At 37.5% G+C, this 27,740-nt stretch overlaps 2 protein-coding genes across 3 annotated transcripts in view; both read left to right on the top strand.

Moving 5' to 3' along the window:
• The window catches only part of LOC149812818 (zinc ion binding protein), a 40,757-nt gene extending 17,431 nt beyond the window's left edge, over positions 1–23,326 (top strand). Inside the window, exons 2-12 of one of the 2 annotated variants that reach the window (XM_089991328.1) lie at positions 9,140–9,253; positions 9,829–9,947; positions 10,084–10,125; positions 11,085–11,131; positions 11,212–11,312; positions 11,546–11,630; positions 11,758–11,866; positions 16,256–16,418; positions 17,007–17,078; positions 22,398–22,511; positions 22,613–23,326. In XM_089991328.1, coding sequence (XP_089847454.1) covers positions 9,140–9,253; positions 9,829–9,947; positions 10,084–10,125; positions 11,085–11,131; positions 11,212–11,312; positions 11,546–11,630; positions 11,758–11,866; positions 16,256–16,418; positions 17,007–17,078; positions 22,398–22,511; positions 22,613–22,705 — 1,059 coding nt within the window. In that variant the 3' untranslated portion in view covers positions 22,706–23,326. The remainder of the gene's footprint in view (positions 1–9,139; positions 9,254–9,828; positions 9,948–10,083; positions 10,126–11,084; positions 11,132–11,211; positions 11,313–11,545; positions 11,631–11,757; positions 11,867–16,255; positions 16,419–17,006; positions 17,079–22,397; positions 22,512–22,612) is intronic. The other variant, XM_089991329.1, reaches the window with a different exon arrangement.
• A 2,194-nt stretch (positions 23,327–25,520) lies between these two features.
• LOC149812817 (uncharacterized) lies at positions 25,521–27,740 on the top strand. Its single transcript, XM_089992301.1, has one exon. It carries the CDS (start codon positions 25,521–25,523, stop codon positions 27,738–27,740), a length of 2,220 nt encoding a protein of 739 aa, XP_089848427.1.

Raw genomic sequence — 27,740 nt, 5'->3', positions numbered from 1 at the left:
CTCCTCTTCTATGGCCTTGCCCAATCGACTTCCTAGATTGGAGATCCTGTATTAAACAATCATTAGATAAAAACAAAACTTTACATCTATGATCCGCAATTTGAGAAACAGATAAAAGATTTAAATTCAATTTTGGTACCACTATAATATTTGGTATGAAGAAGGTTTCTTGTTTTTGAAAAACCCCAAAACTCTTAATTTTTAAGGAAGTTTCGTCGGCGGTTGAAACATAAGAGTTATTTGGGTTAGTATGACATTCAGATAATATGGACTCATTTGGAGTCATATGGAAGGAATCACCGGAGTCAAGGATCCAAGAAGTCGTACCAGGGTAGCCACTTGTGGATATAGCCGCCCCCAAGAAGGAAGAAGCTTGATTTTTGAACATTGGTTATAGTGTCTCCATTAGTTGCGTCAAAGACAATGAGCCGATACATTTGGAGTTGTCTATACCATTTTTTTTCAAGAGATGGTCTCATCGAAGAAACCCTTTTATCATCTCTTTGATCTTCTTTCCTTCTTTTTTGGGCAAAATGGCTTGATGTATTCCGATTCATAGCAATGGTAACATATGATTCTTGTATTCATGATCACTTCTTTTATCGCTTTGACTTCTTTTATAGTCATTGAAATTTCTTTCATTCTCATTTTTTACAAAGTAAGGAGGTTTATAACTCCTAGTGTGATTTTCGGGCTTTGACGTAGCAAGCACAGATTCTTCATCTTTTGAGGCAGATGGTTTTTTTAACCTATTTTCTTTCATAGTTAACTCTTCAAGAGTTTCAACTATGGTAGGTACACCTCCTCTACAAAAGAGGGCTGACTTGGTTCCTTCAAATTCGGGTCTTAGCCTATTAACAAATTGGTAGAAATGCTCCGTTCTAATTTGTTTTTCACGAAGTTCTACATCTTGGGAACAATGTCATTTTGGCTCTAGAAGAGTCAATTCATCACAAAGAAGAGAGAGTGCATTATAGTATTCCCTCATGCTCATCTCTCCTTGGGTCATAGTTCTCACTTTGTTTTGCACATGCACATTGCATATGTGAGCAATATCCTTGAGGCTATACATATCTTTAAGATATTTTCATGCATCATTAGTGAAATCAAATTTTGCTAAGCTAGAGCACTTGTGGATGTCCATACTATTGATGAGTCATCCAATTATCTTGTATTGACCCTATAATGAAGTGCCAAATGAGGGAAGCGATATCTCCATGAGCAAAACACATACATACACAAGTAGCCACTAATGGGCAAAACTACAACAAACCACAAAAGTGGTAGAAACACACAAAATGAAGTGAAAAAATATATTTCACTCAAGAGGGCGTCAAAGAAGCATACATACAATGGGGGAGAACCCCTTTATTTATAGGCACAAAAAGAGAACCCTTCGAAGGGCTCTTAAGGGATGTTGGAGCCCTTCCAACGGTCACAAATATCACCGTTGGAGGCTCCAACGTCCCTCAAGGGGTGGCATTTCCAAGGTAAAAGGAAAAAGGAAAAAAGAAAAAGGAAAAAGGAAAAAGAAAAGAGAAAAGAGAAAAAGAAATAGAGAAAAATGTACATGGCGTGAATGGGGGTGAAAAGACTATTTTACCCAGGGTTACCGGAAGCGCCTAGCTAAAAGGGGAAGCGCGCTTCCCCGAAGCGCGCTTCGGAAGCGCGAAACGTCGCGCTTCCGAAGCGTGGGGGGAAGCGTCCCCCTTTTTTGGGAAGCGCGCTTCCCAAAAATGGGGGACGCGCTTCCCTTTAATGGGAAGTGCGCTTCCCATCACGCTTCCCCCACGCTTCCCTTGTTTTTTTCAAATTTTTTGTATTTTTTATTTTTTATTTTTATTTTTTTCGCTTCCCCCTCGCTTCCGAGACGCTTCCTAGGTCGCTTCCCGAATCGGTCCTAAGTGGTCCCACGCTTCCCCGCTTCCTAAAATTTTGAAAGTGCCTCGCTTCTTGCTCCTGCTTCCCGTATCGCTTCCCGCTCCCGCTTCCTCAACTGGCAACCATGATTTTACCCCTAGTGGGTATTATGTATTTATATATGTAGATAGACATATATATATATATAATTATATATATGTGTATGTGTCATGATCTATATATATATATATATGTATATATATATACATATATATATATATATATATATATGTACAATCATATTTTAACACCCCCACTCAAACACACGAGGAGCTCACTGAGAGTTTGCTGAGTAGAAAGTAAAAGCGAGGCAATGGCAAAGCTTTGGTGAAGAAGTCCGCCAACTGGTATTCGGTAGGAACATATGGCAAGTGAATAGTGCCACGTAGGAACTCATCACGAACATAATGACAATCCATCTCAATGTGCTTGGTTCGTTCATGGAAGGTGTGGTTGCAGACAATGTAGATAGAACTCTTGTTGTCGCAATACAGCTTCGAAGGAGTTGAGAATGAAACACCCATATCTTTAAGTAGGCTTCTTAACCATACAATCTCAGTGGTGGTAGTAGTCATCACACGATATTCTGCCTCTGTAGAAGAGAGTGATACTTTCTGCTGCTTCTTACAGCTCCATGAAATAAGTGACTCTCCAAGAAACACACAATAACTTATGGTGGAAATACGATCTTCGGGGTTACCACCCCAATCAGAGTCAGTATAAGTAAAGTAAAAGGTGAAGAAGAGGGTAAGAATAATCTTTTAGTTATGGTGTTCTTTAAATATCTGACAATTCTTATGACTGCAGCCATGTGAATGGTAGAAGGAGCAGTCTGAAATTGGCTTGCACTATGAACTGCATGAGAGATGTCCGACCTGGTGATAGATAAATATGTTAGTGACCCAATCAACTGACGATAAGACGTGGGATCTTCTAAAGGAGTGTCATTGTTGGCTCTCATCTTGGCGTTGATCATTTCTGGAGTCTCCACTTTTTTGTCATCTGTATGCCCAGACTGGGCAATGATATTTAAGGTAAGCTTCATTTAGGAGAGGATATACCCTTTAGGGGAATATGCAACTTCAATACTTAAAAAATACCTTAGAAAACCAAGGTCAGACATATCAAAATTTTCTTTCAAAATATTTTTAATAAGATCAATACCTTTTTTGTCATTACCTGTGATAATCATGTCATCAACATAAAGCAATAAAATTGATATCTTTTCATTAGAAGTTTTAACAAACAGAGCAGTATCGGTATAACAAGAAGAAAAACCATTATCAAGAACTATTTTGCTAAAAAGATCATACCAAGCTTTTGGTGCTTGTTTGAGACCATAGAGGGCTTTGTTTAACTTTAGAATATTTCCTTTACCAATTTTAAGACCTGGCGGTGGATCTATAAAGTCTTCTTCACATAAGGTTCCATTTAGAAAGACATTTTTAACATTAAGTTGATAAATCAACCATTGTTTAATAGAGGCTAAGGCAATTAACGTTCGTACACTAGTCATTCTAGCAACTGGAGCAAAGATCTTTTCATAATCTATCCCATATTCTTGGGCGTAGCCTTTTGCAACCAAACGAGCTTTGTATCTTTCAAGGGATCCGTCACATTTGATTTTGACTTTATATACCCATTTACACCCAATAGCCTTTTTTCCTAATGGTTGACGAATAATGCTCCAAGTTTGGGCTTTGTTAAGAGCCTCTAATTCAATTCTCATTGCTTCAATCCAATGAGGATGATCCTTAGCTTCTTTATAAGAGGTAGGTTCATGATACAAATGTATCATCATGAGGCAAGTTCTATAATTGGGTGAAAAAGATTCATAAGATACAAATTTTTGTGGTAGCCTACTATTACGAGAAGACCTTCTAGGTTGGTTGTCATCACTAGATTCTTCTAAGTTTTGAGAATATCTTTCAAGAGCCGATTGATGTTCATTTCCAAACCGCCGAGTTTATATATTTAAATCATTAGAGTTTTCATTTTGAAAAATCTCATCATGTTGAGGTATGTCATTATGATGTAAAATCCCATCACAAGTATTATCACAAATATTTGTGTCTAAGGACTCAATTCTAGGAGCTAAATCAAATAGAAAGGAATAATCAATGTCTTCTTTAGATCTATGAATATCAAAACCATTTTGATCCCCAAGAATGTTTACATTTCTTGATACATAGAGTTTATTGTTTTGAAGATCATAGCATCTATAACCTTTTTTATTTTCACCATAGCCAATGAATACACATTCAAGGGCATTTGGTGATAATTTGTCTTGTCCTTAAATAAGCACAAAGCATTTACATCCAAAGATCCTTAGTCTATTAAAATCGGGAGTAATTTTGAACAAATTTTCAAAAGGTGATACATTCTTTAATGAAGAGGAGGGCATACGATTAATAAGATATGTTGCGGTAAGAAGAGCTTTGGCCCAAAAAAATTTAGGTACATTTTTTGAGACAATAAGTGTTTTTGTAGTTTCAATTAAGTGTTTATGTTTCCTTTCCGCAAGATCATTTTGTTGCGGAGTTTTAGGACAAGAACGTTGATATAAAATTTCATTTGATTTAAAATAATTTTGAAAGTCTCTAGACATGTACTCCCCTCCATTATCGGATCTAAATATAGCTATATTGAGTTGAAATTGATTTTGAATAAGAGCATGAAATTCTTTAAAAATATTGAAGACATCGGATTTGTTTTTAATAACGTATACCCATGTATATCTAGAAAAGTCATTAATGAAGGTAACATAGTAGGAATATCCCCCTTTGGACATAACGGATGCCGGCCCCCATACATCGGAATGCATAAGTTCAAAAGATCTTTTTGACATAAAATTACTATCGAATACGAAAGCGAATGAATCTTTCCAAGAATACAATCATTGCATTTAAATGTATTTGTATTACAAATTTTTTCCAAAAAAGGAAAGAGATACAACTTGGAAATACTAGGATGTCCAAGCCTCTTATGCCAAGTCTCAATATCTTTAGATTGAAGATGATTACAAATTGATTTAGATGACAAAGACAAAAAATCCATATAGTAAAGATCCCCTCTTCTATGGCCTTGCCCAATCCGCTTCCCGGACCGGAGATCCTGCACATAGCAATGAGTAGGTGGAAAAGAGACATTACATTCAAAATCGGTAATTTGAGAAACAGAAAAAAGATTTAAATTAAGTTTTGGAATAATTCGGATTTTAGGAACAAAAAATTCTTTGTTTTGGTCAAAAGTTTTCTCAAGATTTCCAATGCCTTCAACATCTAAGGATGTTCCATCGGTGGTTGAAACATATGATTTAAATTTGTTAAGACTTGGTTTTGATAAAAGCGATGCATTTGAAGTCATATGAAAGGAGGCACTCGAGTCAAGGATCCAAGAAGTCATATTCGGAAAAGAGGAAATGGCGGCACCGGAAGTAGAAAACAAAGAAGATGATGTAGAGGAGTTCATCTTTATGAATTGTTGAAGAGTTTCGGTAAGATGCGCAATGGACTCCTTTATGTCTCCATCCTTCTTTGAATCTTCATTAGTATTCAGAGGAATTTCACCAACGGAAGCAACCTTCATTTTGAATTTAGGGCAATCCGGGCGAATATGACCCGGTTCATTACAATGATGACAAATAACCTTTCTTCCTCCACCACCATTATTTTTCCAAAAGTGGGGTGGTTTATATGACCTAACATTATTGCCGGGTCTAGATACGGCATGAACTTCATCAACATCTCTTTTCAAGGCCAAACGAGTTTCTTCTTGACATAAGTTGGCCAAAATATCACTTAGAGGAGTAGAAGCCCTATGAAGTAGGGATCCTTTAAGTTGCTCGAATTCGGGACGAAGCCTATGAATAAATTGAAAGAATCTTTCTTTCTCCATTTGCTCTTGTCTCATGGCAATAGCATTACCTTCCCATTGAGGTTCAAGAAGAACAAGTTCATCCCATAAAGAAGATAGGGCACTATAATACTCCCTAATACTCATATCACCTTGCTTGGTTTCTCTCACCTTTTCTTGTAAAAAGAAATGCCTAGCAAGATCTCTTTGTGCGTACATTCCTTTCGTAAAGAACCAAGCTTCATTGGCCTTCTTAAATTTTGCAAGATTTGCACAAATCTTTAAATCCACATTATTCATAAACCATGCTAGAATTTTAGCATGCTCACTTTCCCAATCCTCCATTTTTGAAGAGAAGTCAAGAATAGCCTTCTCTTTTTCTTCTTCATTCAAATTTTTTTCCTCGTCACCTTCAAACTTAGTTAATTTCAATTGAGGTTCCGGAATGGTCCCACACACATACCCCCAAAGTTTTTTTACCTTTGAGGTTATTCTCCATAGCGGCCACCCACATTCGGTAATTGGTCTCATTTAATTTGAATGAGAGATCGATTTTTGCATCCTTGTCGGCCATATTAAAAAACAAAGATTTAAAGGCAAGAGAGAGGATAAATCAGAGTTACCAGTCGAGGAAGCGGGAGCGGGAAGCGATACGGGAAGCGGGAGCGGGAAGCGAGGCACTTTAAAAAATTTAGGAAGCGGGGAAGCGTGGGACCACTTAGAAGAAAATTCCGAACCGTCTCGGAAACGACCTAGGAAGCGAACCGGAAGCGACCTAGGAAGCGAACCGGAAGCGAGGGGAAGCGAAAAAAAATGAAAAAATGGGGAAGCGAGGGGGAAGCGAGGGGGAAGCGTGGGGGAAGCGTGGGGGAAACGTGGGGGAAGCGTGGGGGAAGCGCGCTTCCCATTTATGGGAAGCGCGTTTCCCATAAAAGGGGGACGCGCTTCCCATAAAAGGGAAGCGCGCTTCCCAAAAAAGGGGGACGCTTCCCCTCACGCTTCGAAAGCGCGACGTTTCGCGCTTCCGAAGCGCGCTTCCCCTTTTGCCTAGGCGCTTCCGGTAACTCTGGGATAAATATTACTTGTCAAGTGAGATCCCGATGAAGCTTCCTTAACCTTGCTCTGATACCATGTAATGAAGTGCCAAATGAGGGAAGCGATATCTCCAAGAGCAAAACACATACATACACAAGTAGCCACTAATGGGCAAAAATACAACAAACCACAAAAGTGGTAGAAACACACAAAATGAAGTGAAAAAATATATTCCACTCAAGAGGGCTTCAAAGAAGCATACATACAATGGGGGAGAACCCCTTTATTTATAGGCACAAAAAGAGAACCCTTGGACGGTCACAAATGTGATCGTTGGAGGCTCCAACGTCCCTCAAGGGGTGGCATTTTCAAGGTAAAAGGAAAAAGGAAAAAGGAAAAAGGAAAAAGAAAAAAGAAAAAGAAATAGAGAAAAATGTACATGGCGTGAATGGGGGTGAAAAGACTATTTTACCCCTAGTGGGTATTATGTATTTATATATGTAGATAGACACATATACATATATATATATATATGTAAATTATATATATATATATATATGTGTATGTGTCATGATCTATCTATCTATCTATCTATCTATCTATATATATATATGTACAATCATATTTTAAGAGACTCATCCTCCATTTTTTCCATTTCTCTTCATAATCGAAAACGACCTTAGACATCTCTTCTTCTTGAAAAGCTACTTCCTTTTCATTCTCAATTTCAATAAGAATGAGTTTAGGCTCTCTTTCGGTACCATCAACTAAACCCCATAGATCCTTTTTCCATATTTTGTGCTTCACTATGGATGCCCACATCACATAGTTTGTATCATTGAGTCGCACGGGAATGGAGACAATTACTTCTTTTTCATTCTTTATGTTTTACAATAAGGAGAGAGAGAGAGAAAGGAAGATAACACAAGATTTGTTTAGGAGCTCTTTAATAGTGTGTTTCCCGATGCAATGATCCACTAACTGATGCTCCACCAAGCTCACGATCCTTCTCTTGATATTATCCAAATGAATAATACCTCAACATCACCAAAGCTCTGATACCATGTAATGAAATGGACCAAATATGAAGAGACATCACTTATGGACTTGCACGAATACAATCAATTAAGAAAAACACTTATTGATCAAGCTACACCACCCACACAAGGGTCAAAAATATTCTTGTATTGCATAGAAGTGCTTTCTTGAAGAGTAAAAAATACATGGGCCTTAGAGCCCTATTTATAATACAAGGGACCACAAGGGAGCAGCCCAACTAGTTGTTGGGCTGCTCCTAACAGTCACATTTGTGATCTATGTGACCTTGGGAGCAACTCCAAGAGCTAGTTGGAGATGCCCCAACACCTTTATCAAAAAGAAAAAAAGTACAAAAATAAAATAAAGGAAAATACATAGTCAACCCCTAATGGGCTGATGCCTATTACAATTGAAATGGCCGGAATATCCCTGATGGGTATTCCGGTTTATATATACATATAAGTATATATATCTTAACAAAAATCTTGAGAAGATCTCACTTTCACAGGGTGTTGCAAACTTGCCCTTCATCTCTAAAATGTTGTATTTTTTACTCCAAAATAAGAGTATTGAAGAAAACTAAACCCAATTGATATAATTCAACAAGAATGGGTTGACTCATTTGGACCCAGCAAGACCAAGTCGATTCTTGTTTGATTTGCTTGGGTCGTCGGTGAAATCTAGTGTTATCTTCATGGGTCGTTGGTCAAACCAAGTCTACCGGGTCTTTAGCCAAACCAAAATCTCTCCTTACTATTCTGACTCTTGGATTTTTTTCCATGCAGTATGGGGAAACCAACCTCAGAATCAGAGACCTAGTTGCACTATCTAAGCCTGCTGTACTTACTGTTGCTGTCCCGACAGTGTAAACCCGTGTCACACCCCTTGCCCCCAGGGAGTTGTCAAGCTTCGGCTGAGCAAGGCTTGTCTTTGCCTTCATTAATGCAAGGGGTTGACACTCATGGGAATGGAACCCTGACCACCCGTCTAGTGGCCAGGGCCCCTTCCACTGTGCCAAACCCCTTGGGGCATTCTGACCCTTGGATTGACCCAAGCTTTGACTTCACATAGCAACTGAGGTAATCATCAGTTATGTCCAATTTTCAACATTTTTTTTGTGACCTTCTACATCATGATATTTGACTTGTGTTTATTCAAAAAAGGGGGCTAGAGTTGGATTTGCACAAACTCTTTTTATCCTCTATATTGTTGATTTTGTTTAGCTACATTTTGTAATTTATGCATTTCAATTCAACTATATGCATGTGCTGATACAAGGTTCTTTCCTCAGGTTTCTCACTGGAGAGAGCACAAAGAAGAATGTGCAAGATTGGAGAAACAAATGAGACCCGTAGATGTATTGGTTGAGTTCCCATTTACATTTTCTGATGAAGTCACATCTCAGGTATAAGTTCTTTGTTTATTTCAGTGGCCACGAATTTCATAATTAAAGATTTTGTGTGGTAATAGTTCTTTGTATTGCAGATGTTTGCAAGTGATTAACAATCTCCATTTTCTTTGTGTTGTTATTATGATGTCTATGTGTTTGTGGAAGATTTTTATGCACCAAACTTATTTGTCATAAAATAGCTTTGTTCTTATGAAAAATGGATAAAAAGTGTCACAAAAGTTACTTGAGTCTAGTTATTTTCTGCATCTGGGCAGTCTTCATGTTTCTGTATATACATAGATATGTGTGTGTGTGTTTGTGCATTGCACTACTTCTATCTCAAAACGGTGTTTGTTCTTCTAGTTATGTGTTTGAAAAAAAAATATTTTCTTGTGGCTTTTGTTGCTAAGTCATATACTCATATGCTTCTGACCAAGCCTAAATGATGACCAAATCATTTGGTTGGAACACCACTGCACATGATTTGTGTTACTCTATGGTACAGTTAGTGATCTAAGATACATGCCTTCCATCTGAACTTGATGAATAATGCATCTTTGATCTAAATCTTATATTTGGTGTTATCTTAGGTGTCTAGGAAGAAGGTTACCAGGTGTTCCTTTTTGAAGTCAAGAGGCCTTCACAAAGCTGGAATGTGGACGTATGAATGCAGCTGTGAGGCGACAGTAGTTTTTTCTGATTTTTCATGGTCTCTCTCTCTCTCTCATGTTTATGTACTTATTTATATGCCTATATGGTTGTTATCTTTTAAGCAAGTGTGGGGGGTGCTCTCTTGAGAGAATGATCTTCTTCTTTACCAATTTTGGCCCTTTCTGTGGATATAGGTCAGTGGATCCGTGCTTTTTTGGATGGGTGCCAAACAGAAGGTGATGGGTTAGTTTTGGGTTTTGTTTGACAGACTCAGCAACCTTTCTTTGACCACCAGCATTGCATTACCAAACTGTAGAGAAACTGGCTGGGATGTCACCATCCATTACACATGGTTTCTTCCTCGCTGTTTTCTGTCCAAACTAGTTTATAGTAGTTTTTTTTTCTCTTAAATTATCTGGAAATTGTAAGCAACTGGCGGCTTTTGACTTGCTTGCAGTTTATTGCTGTCATTCAATTTATGAAGGTGAATATAAAGGGTTGGATGTACCTATTTCTTATGTTCATGAAAGTTGATTTTTTTCTGTGTGCTTTCCAAATCTAATTATGTAATTCAGATTCCATGATATATGCTAGCATATAGTATTAAGTGTTCATGCACAGTATTTTATAATGCTTATATGTCTCCCAATACATCAAACAAATGGATGGAAGTTTTTCAACCGATCTGGGAGAACATTTTCACAAGGAGTTATCATATTACCTGAATTAAATAGGGATATCAGAAGGAAATTATTTCATTTGTATCTTGGGTTTGTCTTCTTTGTTCCTAATCATCTTCCGATAGAGTTCTTTTTATATTTGTTCTTGAGGTTTGTATGTATTATCATTGCATTTCTTCCCCATTTTACATTTCATCTTGATTTTGTTGATGTAAGTATTTTTTACTGTTTGACACCACCCACAGAAACATCCTTCAGTACATGTACATTATATTAGTTCACCCAGTTTTATGGTGTGACTGATTACTAAATGTTCACCTTATTAATAAAGCATTTTTTTCTTTGACCTGCGAATTAGACACCTGATGGCCTGTTTTCTAGAAAAGGATGCGAGATATTTGTGTATGTTGTAGACTGGCACTATTTTGCTAAAGAATAAGTAAAATATTTTTACTTAACATATTAGAAAATATTCAGTGGTTTCTTCCATTTGATTTTCAATTTAATATTTTCAGGAGAAATGATCATTGGCATCTCCCACATGCATTATGCCCATGCACCGGTATTTCCCTTTTCATATCCTATTTAATTCCTGATGTTTGCTTTGGGGAATGATACTATGATTTTGTGGTTATCATGCAGATCCAAGTAATGATTTGCCAAAGATTTTAAGTAGTTGGAAGGAATATTACCAGTGGAGGTGTCTTCCACTTTGTTCACCTGTGGCCTTGCTACTGCACTGGGTATCATGTCATCTGCTTTTTAACCATGTTACTACTGCCATTTTTGTTGCTATTGTATTTCTTGTTGCTTTTCTCGATCTTGTGTGTATGTGCCTGCTTCGTTTTTGGTCACCACTTTCTTTGGTTCTGTAATAATCATTCTTGTGGGTACTTATATAGCTGTTTCTTTATTTCCTCTTTTCTTCAATATGTCACAATGGTTCTTTCATCATTTTGTGAAAATTGTATTGCAGCCACTTAGCATATACTATGGAATTCACCTTGCTTCTCGTGGAACTTTTCCTGGAACTGGTGGAGAGTTACGGATACATTATTTAGGTACTTATCCAATTATCAAGTATAAAATGATTTAGCGTAGATATGACTTTTTTAATGATTTGAGATCCTTTATCCTTTTTGTTTTATGGGTGTGGTCCTTATGCCTGCTTATGATAATTTCTTCAAGGACCTGAAAAGGAGCTGTATCAACTTCCAGCTTTTGGGGAGTTACGTGGACTCTTTCCTGGTGTTCAGGTGCTCATAGAACTAGTCGGACCTGCAGTACCTCATAATAGGTCTTTTGCTGAAACCTTTCCTCAGATGTGTCCATCATTGAATAACGAAGTATATTTTTGGTTACATAATTATAGGTTGATTACCTTACGAACTTTCATTTAAGGTTATTGTCAAGTGGTTATTTATTATATTGCTATATGGTGGAACGTATGCTTCTTATGCACATTATATGCGTCTTTTTCATCCAGTGACTAGTCATATATCTCTTGCAATGTTTCAAGTAGCTTTCCATATAATTTATTATGCATTTTATTGAAAGTTATTAATACCACGTATCTTGTTGTCTTTTAAATAAGGAGAATCTGCTCTCAGGTTACCAAAATTTGTTCTTAAGCTATCACCCAACATGTTTCTTTTTTTACTGAGAAGCAGTCTAGCTTTCTGAGTTCAATGGTTATTTGTTGTCACTTAGTTTTAGATAGGCATGGTTATTTACCAATCACAGTTTGTTTTTACATGGGTTTGTATAACTGGAGGTTAGAACATGGGTTGGATATCATGTGGGATGACTTTTGCTGCATGGCATGGTCTTCTCACCACAGAGCCTGATCAGAGTGTCCTGTCTTCTTTTACACTCCCTTATTTGTATCTTGGTGGGTGATATCTTGTCATCTGACTTACCTTTTAAGCATAAAATGTTTTCAGTTGCTCAACAAATGAGAGAAAATAATTGTAGACCTTGTCTTGGAAGTTGGAGCAAGGTTGCCAAATTAGGAAGCGGAAGCGGGAAACGATACAGGAAGCGGAAGCAAGAAGCGAGGCATTTTAAAATGTATAAGAAGCAGGAAGCGAAGTATCAATTTGAAAGTGTAATACAACAACAACAACAAACAACAACAACTACGCCTTCATCCCAAAACAATTGGGGTCAGCGATATGAACCAAAAAAGAAAATCATTCTGGGTCTTCCACATGAATCCTTCTCCTCCAATCATTTCTATCCAATGCCATGTCCTCGTGAGGTTCAAAGCATTCATATCCTTTCCTATCACCTCCGTCCATGTCTTCCTAGGCCTACCTCGACCTCTTTTAACTAATATATTTTTCCATTTCTCCATCCTTCTAACTGGAGCATCATTAGGCCTTCGCCGAATATGTCCAAACCACCGTAAACGATTCTCTCTCATCTTATTTTCAATGGGTGCAACGCCTACCTTCTTACGTATCTCCTCGTTTCGAATCTTATCTTTTATTGTATTTCCACACATCCATCTCAGCATACGCATCTCAGCTACACTCATTTTTTGAATATGATGTTTCTTGGCAGCCCAACATTCCGTACCATATAGTAAAGCGGGCCTGATAGTCGTCCTATAAAACTTTCCCTTCAACCGCAATGGCATTCTACGATCGCACAACACTGCAGTTGCACTTTTCCATTTCATCCACCCAACCTTTATCCTATGATTTACATCTCCATCAATTTCTTCATACTTTTAAATGATAGATCACAAATATTTGAAACAATCATCCACCGGTATTTCTTGGTCACCAAGCTTCACTACACTCCCATCACTACTTTGTTGCTTACTAAACCGACATTCCATGTATTCTGTCTTACTCTTATTCAACTTAAAACCTCTTGCTTCCAATGTCTGGCTCCATAATTCTAACTTAGCATTAACCCCAGCTCTAGACTCATCAATCAAAACAATATCATCAGCAAACAACATACACCACGACACATTTTCTTGAATTGATCTCGTAAGCTCATCCATCACTATAGCAAATAGGAAAGGGCTTAGAGCATATCCTTGATGTAACCCAACCGTTATAGGAAAATTGGTTGTCACCCCTCCACAAGTGCGGACATTGGTTACTACTCCTTCATACATATCCTTAATTATACTAATGTACTTGAGAGAAACACCTTTCTTCATCATTGTCCACCAGAGAACGTCCCTAGGTACTCTATCGTATGCGTTCTCCAAATCAATAAAAACCATATGCAAATCTTTGTTTCTCTCTCTATTTCTCTCAATAAGTTGTCTAAGAAGATGTATAGCTTTCATAGTTGATTTTCCAGGCATAAAACCAAATTGATTCTCCGATATCATGACAACCTTCTTCAACCTAGACTCAATCACCCTCTCCCAAAGTTTCATAGTATGACTCATGAGTTTTATACCACGATAGTTTGTGCAATCTTGTATATCACCCTTATTCTTATATAGAGGCACCAAAGTACTCTTCCTCCACTCATTAGGCATCTTATTTGTCTGCCAAATCTTGTTAAAAAGATTTGTCAACCATTCTAAACCTTTTTCTCCCAAGCATTTCCAAGCCTCGATAGGTATACCATCTGGGCCAACTGCCCTTCTTGATTTCATTTTCTTCAGCAATTTCTTTTTTTTGAATCTTGCGCATGAAGTCACGATTCATCTCATGAAAAGGAATCGAGAAGTCTCCAAGATCTTGAGCATGTCTTTCATTAAATAGCTTATCAAAATAATCTTTTCATCTCTCCTTAATCTCCTCATCTTTGACTAAAACCCTTTGCGTTTCATCTTTGATACATCTAACCATACCCAGATCCCTCGATTTCCTATCTCTCATCTTTGCAAGCCTATAAATATCCTTCTCGCCCTCTTTGGTATCCAGCTTGTCATAAACCTCCTTATATACCTTATCCCTCGCGTTCCGAACTACTTTTTTAGCTTCCTTCTTTGTTATCATATACTTCTCCAAATTCTCATTATAACACTCTCTTTTAACCTTAATAGCTAATTTGACATCCTCGTTCCACCACGATGTATCCTTACCTAGCGGTGCACCGCCTTTAGACTCACCCAATACCTCCTTAGCCACCTTTCTCATGCCACCCGCTATCTTATTCCACATTGATTCTGAATCCTCCTCGAGACACCGATCAGCTTCCTTAACTACCTGCTCTACAAACATTCCTTGTTTAACTCCTTTCAGTACCCACCACTTAATTTTAGGATCTATCCTATGTCTATCCCTTTTGCGGCATTGTCTAATTCTAAGATCTAAAATTAAGACTCTATGTTGTGTAGCTACACTTTCTCCTGGTATAACCTTACAATCGATGCAACAACCCCTATCTCTCTTTCTAAGTAGGAAAAAATCTATCTGACTCGTATTAACCCCACTTTTAAATGTTACTAGGTGAGACTCCCTCTTCCTAAACCAAGTGTTTGCTAAGATCATATCATAGGACAAACCAAAATCTAAAATCCTGTCTCCACTTTCGTTTCTTTCTCCTATACCATAGCCTCCATAGATACTCTCAAATCCATCCCTACTAATGCTACATGCCCATTAAGGTCATCGCCGATGAAAAGCCTTTCTCCATAAGATATCCCTTGTACTACTCCATCTAAATCTTCCCAAAATTGATGCTTAATGGAATCATCTAAACCTACTTGAGGTGCATAAACACTAATAATATTAATAATATCCAAACCTAATACTATATTAATAATATCCAAACCTAATACCAATTTGAAAGTGAAATAGGAATAAAAAATGAAGCAATATGGTAATTGAATAGGAGTCGAACAAGAAGCAAATAAAAATAAAATAAAATTGATTATTCTTATATTTCATGATCTTTCAGTAAAAGAGTTAATTTTTTGTTAAAATCTAACAATAATGCTTACCAATTTAGAGAAAGTACATGGGAAGTGAGTGGAAGCGTGAGAGCAAATACATGAAAAACATGAAAAAAAATGTGAGAAAGGCATAAAGGAAGCATAGACCATGCATGTGGAAAGCATAGAAGAAGCATGGGGGAATCGAGATTCCCATGAAGTTTCAGAAGCGAGGAGTATTGTGCTTCTGAAGCGAGTTTCCGAGAAGCATGCTTCCCACCTACCTAAGAAGCTTCCGGTGACTCTGAGTTGGAGCATACATTTTCTCCATTGATGTAATGCAGACTAAGGTTACACATCGTATTAATCAAATGTACTTATTAATGCCCATTTATAAGTAAATAATCCATCTAAAGATCATAAACAGTTGAGTTATTGCCTTGTTATTAAAATGCTAAACACAGTTGATTTTTTCTTAAATGTGTATAATTCTAATCTCTAAGCATATAAATGCATCACATTTAAATAAAGGCAAATCACCACATTGCAGTTGGTTAAGAGGAATGATTGTTCTGCGCTTAGGTAACATGCTTATTTGACTTTTAGTTCTTTGCTTGTGCTTGTGAGTCTGGATACCGTATATCCTTTGGTGGTAAGACTTCTTCATGTACATGACTTTTTATATGCTTGTATTTATAATTCTTCTAGTTGATTCTTCTTTCTACTATCATATTTCTTGGATAAAGGGTTAATTATAACTTCAATGTTCTCTTATGCTTTGATGTTAGTGGTTGTCATTAAAATTCTTCCACTTTATGGACTGTGTACCAATAGGGATGGTGAACATATTATCATCAGCAGCTATCCTCAGTGTGCTGATGAGGACTGCACTTGCAAGGTCTTGGGTGAGAATGAAGCCAGTGGTCCAAACAATTGCAAAGTAAAGTTGCGACTTTGGAGAGGTCTTTATCATGATCGTTTCAAAGATGTAGTGAAGGTTTGACATTTCCTTTTTATCTTTACATTCTTCAGTTTTGACTAATTCAACTGCATATGAAAACATCTGCCATTATTGATTACTGGCTTTCACATATATCTGGAAGTAGAAAGAAATGTAAAATCGTTAGATAATCCAGCAGGTCTCGTAAACTGCAGATAGCATTAGCTCATTTGGACATACTATACTTTCCGTGAACTTAAAACAACAAAATGATATGCATGATCACTAATATGATTGTCTATAACAAAAAATACAATGTGGGACTTGCATGGGGCTGGAAGCAAGAAGCTATGCTGTGACTTGTCCCCTTTTTCATTTTCCATAAGACATTGTTGCTTTTCTCTCTGTAGAGAGAAACATGAGGCATACACCTCTATAGGTTAAGACGAAGACCTTTTTTTTTCCTGATAGTCAAGCTGGGGGTACCCCCATTGGAGGATAAAGAAGAAGACTATGGAACAAAATTATCAGCATTGGAAGTTACATTAGTAGAAACTTGCATTTCTTATGTTCTGTTCAGCTAACACTGTTTTACTTTTTTCAGCTATTTATTCATAAAATTCTTGTTTCCTGGTACCTTGGCAGGATTCTTTCCCTCATTACATTATTGCTGCAAATGCTGGTATTGCTGCTTATGCTAGCTGGATGCCAACAATCGTATGTTTTTATCACTCACTATCTTTATTTCAAAATTTCATTGATATCACAGCAAAACCATTTGCACAATCACAATTACCTCTCATATTTTAAACGTATCACATTGTTATCATGAGATTTGGATGGAAAATAGTAAAGATGCTATATTGCAATGCCTTTAAAATAATAAGCATTAATCAACCATGATAATTTTACATCAATATCATGACATTTTAAAGTTTCTGAAATTTTAATTGAAATAATATTGTAGATTTTTTCTTTTTTTGTTTGCACATCTCAATAGGATTAGAATGGTTGACAAATCTTTTTAACAAGATTTGGCGGACAAATAAGATGCCTAATGAGTGGAGGAAGAGTACTATGGTGCCTCTATATAAGAATAAGGGTGATATACAAGATTGCACAAACTATCGTGGTATAAAACTCATGAGTCATACCATGAAACTTTGGGAGAGGGTGATTGAGTCTAGGTTGAGGAAGATTGTCATGATATCGGAGAATCAATTTGGTTTTATGCCTAGAAGATCAACTATGAAAGCTATACATCTTCTTAGACAACTTATTGAGAGATATAGAGAGAGAAACAAAGATTTGCATATGGTTTTTATTGATTTGGAGAAGGCATACGATAGAGTACCTAGGGACGTTCTCTGGTGGACAATGATGAAGAAATGTGTTTCTCTCAAGTACATTAGTATAATTAAAGATATGTATGAGGGAGTAGTAACCAATGTCCGCACTTGTGGAGGGGTGACAACCAATTTTCTTATAACGGTTGGGTTACATCAAGGATCTGCTTTAAGCCCTTTCCTATTTGCTATAGTGATGAATGAGCTTACGGGATCGATTTAAGAAAATGTGTCGTGGTGTATGTTGTTTGCTGATGATATTGTTTTGATTGATGAGTCTGGAGCTGGGGTTAATGCTAAGTTAGAATTATGAAGACAGACATTGGAAGCAAGAGGTTTTAAGTTGAGTAAGAGTAAGACAGAATATATGAAATGTCGGTTTAGTAAACAACGAAGTAGTGATGGGAGTGTAGTGAAGCTTGGTGAGCAAGAAATACCGGTGGATGATTGTTTCAAATATTTGGAATCTATCATTCAAAAGTATGGCGAAATTGATGGAGATGTAAATCATAGGATAAAGGTTGGGTGGATGAAATGGAAAAGTGCAACTGGAGTGCTGTGCGATTGTAGAATGCCATTGTGGTTGAAGGGAAAGTTTTATAGGATGACTATTAGGCCCGCTTTACTATATGGTACGGAATGTTGGGCTGCCAAGAGACATCATATTCAAAAAATGAGTGTAGCTGAGATGCGTATGCTTAGATGAATGTGTGAAAATACAATAAAAGATAAGATTCGGAACGAGGATATACGTAAGAAGGTAGGCGTTGCACCCATTGAAAATAAGATGAGAGAGAATCGTTTACGGTGGTTTGGACATATTCGTCGAAGGCCTAATGATGCTCCAGTTAGAAGGATGGAGAAATGGGAAAATATATTAGTTAAAAGAGGTCGGGGTAGGCCTAGGAAGACATGGATGGAGATGATAGGAAAGGATATGAATGTTTTGAACCTCATCGAGGACATGGCATTGGATAGAAATGATTGGAGGAGAAGGATTCATGTGGAAGACCCAGAATGATTTTCTTTTTTGATTCATATCGCCGACCCCAATTGTTTTGGGATGAAGGCGTAGTTGTTGTTGTTGTTGTCTGCACATGTTCCTACCTTTATATCTTCAAAATGTCAACATTGAAAATTTCCTTTTTCTACTTCTCAATTTTTAACTCTTTCCCAGAATTGCAAACTATTTTCAAGTTTCCCAAGAAAGATTATTTTTAGGTTCTCCCAAGGTATGCCTCACTGAGCAATTGTTGAGAGTCGAGACTGATCCTGATGACTATGATAAATTCTTATCTAATTTCTGGGATATATGTTTTAGGATTTGATTTTTGGAATTCTGTTATCGAGGAACACTAGGAATTTTAATATCTTGTTAGGAATGGTTGCCATTTGCTTATGACTTCTTCTTAAGATGAATTTTTCCATTTGTTATGAGAATCTTGCAAGAAGTTTTCATTTTCCAATGACACATGATATACTTGATTTAAGATATTCAAAGTTATTCATTATTCCATGTCCAGGATATTTAGCTGACAGTTACCTGCCATTGAAGACCCAAAACGTGCTATACTTGGATTTAAGATATTTAATCCATGTATGTTGTTCATTGCTTTTACTAACAAGTAATGTAAAGAATGATATTATACACATGCACACGTGCAACCACGCACATGCGTGTGTGTACGAACACACACACACACATGCGCTCTTTGGATGTTAACTTTGATGGCCTTTCTTGAGATTAACAAGTTCACCTTTTTTGCCCCCAACAAATTTTAAAATGCTATGATGATTATATACTTTAATTGTCACCACCATGATCACGACCAGAGGTGTCTACATACTTTTATAAGCATAATACATATACCTTTTAGTTATATATGTTGGAAATGTATGGCATCTTTTAGACTATGCTCTTTATAACTGCACTAAAATTCTCTTGTTGGTGATGATTAATGCATGAAACCATCATGCTATTTCTAAATCTACTAGCTTATATATATATATATATATATATATATATATATATATATATATATATATATATATATATATTGATTGTACCTACAATCGAGTTGGAATCTTATGGTGCGAGTTGTTTTGAAACAATCTAATCTCATAGATTTATTCAGCACCGAGTTATCTGAATCTTCTTAGATAGGTGGGAAGCTCGTTTTCCGGAAACACGCTTCGGAAGCGCGATACTCATCGCTTCCGAAACTTGATGAGAACCTCGATTCCCCCACACTTCTCCTATGCTTTCCACATGCTTCATCTATTCTTCTTATATGTTCTCTTACTTAACTTTTCCTGTTTTTTAAATATTTTCTCTCACTCTTCTCACTCACTTCCATTTGCTTCCTCTAAATTGGTAGTCATCATTTTTAGATTTTGTTAAAAATTTAATTCTTACACTAAAAAACATGAAATTTAATATTTGTCACTTTTATTTTAGTTTTTATTTATATTTCATTTTAATTCCCATTCAATTCTTATATTTCTTTTTTTAATTCCTCGCTTCCGGCTTCCTATACATTTTAATATGCATCGCTTCTCGCTTCCGCTTCCTGTATTGTTTTCTGCTTCCGCTTTCTAGTCTGGCAACCTTGTTTTTTTTTATGAAAAACTATGTTTTTATGAATCAAAAAAATCGATGCATTCATAGCCGTTGATTTTTAGATAGCCAGAAAAACTTGTATAAAGGTCAAACTCTGGCGATCCAAAATCCGGTTCCCACTAAATAAAACATGTAGATCACATCTATGGTGTTAGATGTGAGAAAAAAGGGGTTCTGCCACTTTGCTAAGTCGATTGTATTTGCAATCAATTGCAACAAATATATTCCCTATATATATATATAGTGAGGGAAACTATGTCACATAGGTGCGGGTGCGGCGATATGGCACTCTAAAAAAACTTGAGTGCGGGAGGGTATATATATATTTTAATATATACGTAATTTTTTAATATTTTAATATATGTATATATAAAACTTATCCATAAAGCAAGCTTCCAATGAAAAAATCTGTTTTTCACCAAAAATAATAAAAAATTCAGAAGTATTGCTTAATCAGATTTGAATCTATATACATTTAATACAGAAGTCCATTCCAATGCAATTTTCACTTTTTTATTAATGCATTTAATATAAAAATCTGACCTACTCGGTTCTCCCCATTTAATACAGAAGTACATTTAATATAAAATCCGACCTACTCAGTTCTCCCCATTTAATACAGAAGTACATTTAATATAAAATCCGACCTACTCAGTTTTCCCCATTTAATACAAAAATTCATTCCAATACAGTTTTCACTTTTTTTAATAATGCATTTATGACAAAACTCTGTAAAAAGTATAAAAGAATGTACATGGTTCAACTTTTTATGACAAAGCGTTGTAAAAACAGTAAAAGAATGTACGTGGCTTAGAGCATTTAATGCACAACGTTTCAAACTTTCAAAACTTTATAGATGGGACAAAACTTTAAATATTTTTAAATTTCCCACGTGATGCATTTTTTCACAGGTACCCTTTGGGGGGGGGGGGCTCGAGGTATTCCATTCTCGAAGTATTATCGAGCTTCTTTCTTTTTTTAATGTACTAAAATAGAAGCTGTCAAAGTTGATCGAGTCTATTTTGAACAAAAATAATCATGGGTGCGGGTTGACCACACCCTGGGTCACATTGACCGCACTGGGTGCTGCATCCACACCCGCACCCGTGTTTCATCACGTCGACGCGGGTGCGGTGGCCTCTATGCCAAGTCCCTGGGACATAGGAGGGAAACATGCCAAATGGGGTTTTTGAGCTTTTTTTGTTTTATTTTTAAATTCCGACCATACTGATGTGATCTACGTACTAGATTGTATAGGGATAAGCTCTTGGAGCGTTTGATCCCAATGTATTGATGGATTTTTATAAGATTTGAAAAATCAACGGTCCAAAGTCTGTAAATTTTTGAGGCTCCAAATATCATTTTTTTTCATCGAAACCACGTGGTCTGGTCATCGATTCCTAGTAAATCGACCATGCCGAGTACGAAAGAAGCACTGGAAAGGCCAAAAAACCCATTTAGCATATTTCATTCACTATATATATATATATATATAGTGAGAGAGAGAGAGAGAGGGTAGTAGGTGCCTACCGCAAGCGAACGGGGGTTTTAGTGGTGAACCTGACCCCGCAGATGTGTTCGACATAGTCGATTTGCTAGAAAACAACACCTGAAATATGTTTTTCAATGAAAAAACATGAATTTTTAAGCTTGAATATTTATGAAATTTTTATAGTGTTGATTTTCAAACCTTAGAAAAGACTACCCATGTGTTGGAGTCGGACGATCCATGAGTCCATTCCTATAAAATCAAGCATGTAGAACATGTCTACAGTCAGATATGAGAAAAACATGAAAACAACCCGTTAAAAGCCTGGTATGCTGGCAGTAGCCACGGATTGGAGTAAGCAGCTACCCCCTACTATATACATATATAATATATATAAAGTCATGGAGTAATCTTGCCATGAAATTTCATTCCATATAAATAATGTTTGCTCTAGCAAGTCTTCAATTTGTTGGCCTGTGGAGGGGGGAAAAGGTGATGATCTTTTTTTTATAAAACTTTCCACTTATACTGTTTTCATGTCAGATGCCTTACCAAGGTCTTCCAAATTGTCTTCTTTGCAGGAACTACTAAGGGAGATGAATATGCCAGCCATATTTTCCGATTATTGTGAAGAAGCAGCACATCTTGCTGCATGCTGTATAAGCACCATAACTGGCCGTTCATTATCACTGCCTGTATGTCTTATCATCCTATTCGAATGATTTGTCAGTTAATTTTCAGAGTGGTTGCAATTGATTTACTTCTTCCAAGTTCTAACCATGATTGCTTCGTGCAGATCCAAATGAATCCATTTAGACAGCCATTCATGGTGGAGGATGCAGTTCTACACTTACCCTGTTTCTCCAATTGTTTTCTCTTTGGCATATAATTTGGCATCAAATCCCAGTGTTCATTAAAACATCTCCTTTTAGCAGTTTGACAAAACGTAACTTACAGTACACACCCTAACTATTAATGAAATACATCTGTTTTCACATCATTTTCATTGGTTTACTGAAACTTTCCACCAAAGGTAGCACCGATTTTCAGCTGTCCTTTTCTTAAATTCTATAATTGGTCATCCTGATTGATCAAGAGTGAAGACCCAGTCCATTAGATGCCACCATGATTTCAATTATGATGAGGATTGTGGGGGCCGGGGGTTGTAGACAGCAGGCTTGAAACAAATCACCTGTGGCTCCAGTTGATCCCAGTATGCTAAGAAGATTGTTAAAAGGGGTCTCTTTTTGGCAGCACAGTCGGCAAATGTTTTGATTTTGAAGAATTGTACAAGCAGCTGCAATGCTGAAACCTTGGTTTGTGTTTCTTCTGTAATTGGTCTCAACCATAGCACTGAGTCATTTAAAATTCACTGCATTGATTTTTGTCGTTATGAAGCAGAAAATTACATATTAACTACATACATATTTGTTCTAGCCATTCATTGGATGCTTAACTCTTTTGTCATCATTGTTGTAATGAAAGTTTAAACTTTGCTTGGTTCTGTAAAGTTTCCTGTAACACTGTCAATAATTATTTCAATACAGCAGGTTGATTCAGTTCTCAGAAGTGCCTCGATATTGCAATTGGGGAAGCTTTTGGACCAGCACTCTACTTCACTTTCATACACATTTCCTTGTGTGCTTAGGAGACGCCATTCTTTTGTATATCCGAGATTTATTGATATTTTTATTCGTAAACCAAAGGCAGATATATTCACACTTATCAAAAATTAAAGTAATGTTCTCTATGTTCCTCTACTAAAAATAAAAAGTATGCTACTATCGAGAGAAGCTAAAAAGTAAATGTTTACCTTTCCACACTATTTGATTTTGAATAAGAATACGGTAAAAAAGAATTAGCTAAAGGATCATCTACAAATTCCACCTATCAATTGCTTTCATGTATAGAGTGGAAGGGGTCACTCCTAATTCTTATTGTTATGGTCGTCAGGTGTGTGATGCTAAGGTATATTTTACATGAAGCTGGGCCTGGGTCGGGCACCTAGCTGCACTGGGAACTTGTCAAGCTTATGGTCTCATTCTCAGGTACATGAAACTTTATGGCCTGACCTTGCTTAGGCTTCTACGCAGGAATTGCCTCCCCAAGTTTCCCGACCATTGGCGTGTGTGTGTGTGCGGACTACCCCCCTACTGGATTATTCAAAACATAACAGAATAGTGCAAGAGCTATCTCTCCTCAATATGAGGGTGCCAGTCATGGGGATGATCTTTTCAGGATTTTTGCATCCTTGATCTAGCTAACTTCGCTAGATGTATGGGCAAAACATCGGATTTAAAAGGATCTTTTAACCAGTATTCTATAAAAAAAACTATACAAAATGGACAGAAGATTCAGGGGGAATTCTCTGTTGTTCCCTCTCCCAACACTTCCCTCACACTGTGAACTAAATCCAACCGTCCACTCTCCACGACAATTTTATTGTTTTGATTGATTGAAAGGGGAATCGTGCTCCATGCACACCATTCCCTATCCTCCAATCTACTATACTCCGTGAAACATCCAGCCCCAATAAGCCAGTCTTGATGATTGCAAATGGTGAAGCCAATATGCCATCAACACGTTTCTATACAATATTATGCAGCACGAGTGACACAACAAATGCACTCAAACACACACACACACACACACACACACGCAGAAATGCTAATACAGGCAATGCTAAACACTCTTCCTTTGTGCTTGGTACGATAATTTATGCATGTAGATACAACAAATGCACACACACAGGCGCGCGCACACACAAACACACATACACATGGGTCCTATACGGGCAAAGCCAATCACTCTTTCTTTGTACTAGGTATGATAATTTAAGCGAGTAGCTTATAAAATTGGCTCACCAAGCATATTTTTAAGAGCCCAACAAGCTGACCACCGAGCTGGTATCCTATGTGGTAAGTGGGTTCCTGTGTCAATCTGAAGGCCCATGATCGAATCCTTCTGCCACATGGGGCGGCTGTTGTTCTGGTAGGGGTCCCCAACAAGCTGTCATATGAGTGTAACAGAGTCAAGTCATGACCGCCACCTTTAGGATCAGAGACCTAGCCGTGCTGGCTCTGGCTGCTGTACTTTCTGTCTTGGCAACGTCCGTGGGGGCTTATCCCTTACCCCTGAAGAGTCCCAACACTGGCTTGCATAGGAGATGACACCCATGGGATTTGAACTTAGATCGCCTACCTAGCGGCCTAGACCCCATCCCACTATCCCACTAGGCCAAACCCCTTTGAGAATCATTTAGAATAATTACCTACCTAATTAAGGAGGTATTCCTTTTAATAGAGAGCTTCGGGCGGAAGCCTATGTTTCCTCACCATTTGGTTTTTGTGGCGGTCATTGTTGGACTCAATCAATCACCCTGGGAGTTTGGTGTTGCTGTGATAGATATTGGTTTTAACGGGAGGATTACTGATCACTCAATCTCTGTCAAAAAGAGAAAGGGGAGTACTTTATTTATCATTAAATTAATGACAATTTGTTTAATTATGCATCCTTTGGAAAATGTCGTGAAGAATACGTTTTGTTTTTTGTTTTTTTTTTGATGGGTTAATAATACGTTATTTCAAAACCAGATGACACCTGAACTCTCTCCTTGTTCTCACAGTTTGTAGTTCTGTAGTCTGTATCCTTTTCTCCCCGCACCACTGCAATGGCCTCGTCTTTGCTTCGCTGGTGCAGCGGCGATGGCACTCACAGAGGTTATCATCAACCGCTGTCGCTTGCACTCTCACTGTAAGAATCTCTATTCTCAATTGATCAAACTCTCTCATCGTTGCTCTTCTGCATTTGGCAACGTTTCTAGAACCAATTCCGAAGAAACCCATCTTATGGGCATCAACCATCGTCTCAGATCTCTCTGCAAACCCAATTTCCTGCTCGAAGAAGCCGTCTCCCTCTTCGATTCTGCGCTCTCTTCTGCATCAAAACCCTCGGTTGTTACTTGTAACATTCTTCTCGATGCGTTAATGAAGTCGAGTAAGTACGAAACCGCACTCTTGGTGCATAGAAACATGGCCAGAGCATCGATTTCGCCCGATTACGTGACTATGAACTCGATTCTTATATGTTTCTGCAACACCCACAAGCCCGAATTCGCGTTCGGAGTAACTGGGTTGATTTTGAAACATGGGTATGAGTTTAAGGTTCATTCTTTGAATATTTTGATTAAATGCTTGTTCAAGGAGCGGCGGAACTCGAAGGCGATGGAGTTGTTTAGGGACATGGGGAGAGTGGGAATTTGCCGTGATGTTGTAACTTTTAATGTTGTTATGAATGGGTTGTGTAAATTGGTGAAATTGGACGAGGCGTTCGGGATGCTGATTGAAATGGGGAAGCATAACTGTTGTCCTAATGTTGCTACTTACGCGATTATCATTGATGGTCTTTGTAAAAATGGTAGATTTGATGAAGCTTTGGGCTTGTTAGTGGAGATGTGTGAGAAAGGCCTTAATCCTGATGTTTTCGTGTATTGTCCGCTTATAAATGGTTTCTGTAAGAGAGGCGATGTTAAGAAGGCTATGGAACTATTCGGCGAGATGCATGAGAAGAGGATATCTCCTAATGTTGTGATTTATACGAGTTTGATTCATGGTTTTTGTAAGGTTGGCAACTGGAAGAAGGCAATAGAAATGTATGATAGCTTGGTTAGACAGGATCTCAATCCTGATATTGTTACATATACGGGTCTTCTCAACGCGCTATGTAAAGATGGAAGGGTGGATAGAGCCATGGAGTTGGTTGATGAAATGTTGCAGAAAGGAATGGAACCAAGTGTAGTGACATATAATGTTTTGATTAATGGACTCTGTAAGGAAGGTCAGATGTCTGATGCCATTAGGCTTCTTAATAGAATGATTGATAGAGGAAGAAATCCTGATGTGGTGACATATAACACATTGATGGTTGGACTTTGTGATGTACACAAAGTTGATGAAGCAAAGGAACTCTTTGACAAAATTCTTCAAGCAAGTTCTGCTGATTGTTCATGTGTTAGACCAGATGCGGTGACTTATAATACACTGATCCACAGGTTATGCAAAGAAGGCCGGATCTATGAAGCTATGGAAATTTTTGCTAAGATGGTTGAGAGAGAGAACCTCCACAATGTTGTGACTTTTAACATATTGATTGATGGGTTATACAAGATAGGCAATGCAGAGGAGGCGATGAAGCTTCAACAAAACATGATTGACATGGGACTCAAGCCAGATGCTGTTACTTACAGTGTAACGATAGATGGTTTGTGCAAAAATGGAAAGATTGGCACTGCAAAAAGACTTTTCTATGGAATGAGAGATCATGATCACAGTCCCACACGCTTTGATTATAACACATTGATGTCAGCCTTGTGCAAGGGACGTTGTTTCCAGGAAGCAGTGAGCTTATATCACAAAATGAACGAGGACGGGTGTGAGCCTGATATCATATCTTTCAACACTCTATTAGATGGAGCACGCAGAGAAGGGGACCTTCAAAATGCAGAAGAGTTGCTTGGAGATATGATTGGAAAGGGTTTAGTTCCTGATAATGTTACTTATTCAATCTTAATAAACTGGTACGCCAAAGTTGGAAAATTGCATGAAGCCACTGCATTGTTTGAAAATATGCTTTCAAAGGGTTATAGTCCAGATGTGGTTATATATGATTCTCTGGTCAAGGGTTTCGGAGCACTGGGTGAAACAGAGAGAGTTATTGACCTGCTCCATCAAATGGCAGCAAAGGACATCATTCTTGATGTCAAAATGATCACAACTATCTTGAATTATATTTGTAGAGATGATGAGCATTCCAACTTGAAAGACTTGCTTCCAATCTTTGCAAAGAGAAACACTAACATTTCATGCAAAGATTTGCTAGCGAGACTTCAACATCCTGGCAAACAACATGATTTAGCAGTTTCTTGA

The sequence above is a fragment of the Nuphar pumila genome, chromosome 16, assembly GCF_984573655.1.
Source record: "Nuphar pumila chromosome 16, dmNupPumi1.hap1.1, whole genome shotgun sequence".
NCBI lineage: Eukaryota > Viridiplantae > Streptophyta > Magnoliopsida > Nymphaeales > Nymphaeaceae > Nuphar > Nuphar pumila.
The sequence above is the reverse complement of the archived record's forward strand: the minus strand, read 5'-3'. Positions and strand labels throughout refer to the sequence as shown.

Excerpts from the sequence above, each read along its gene's own strand:
- LOC149812817 (XM_089992301.1), top strand. The coding sequence starts at position 25,521 with ATGGCACTCACAGAGGTTATCATCAACCGCTGTCGCTTGCACTCTCAC.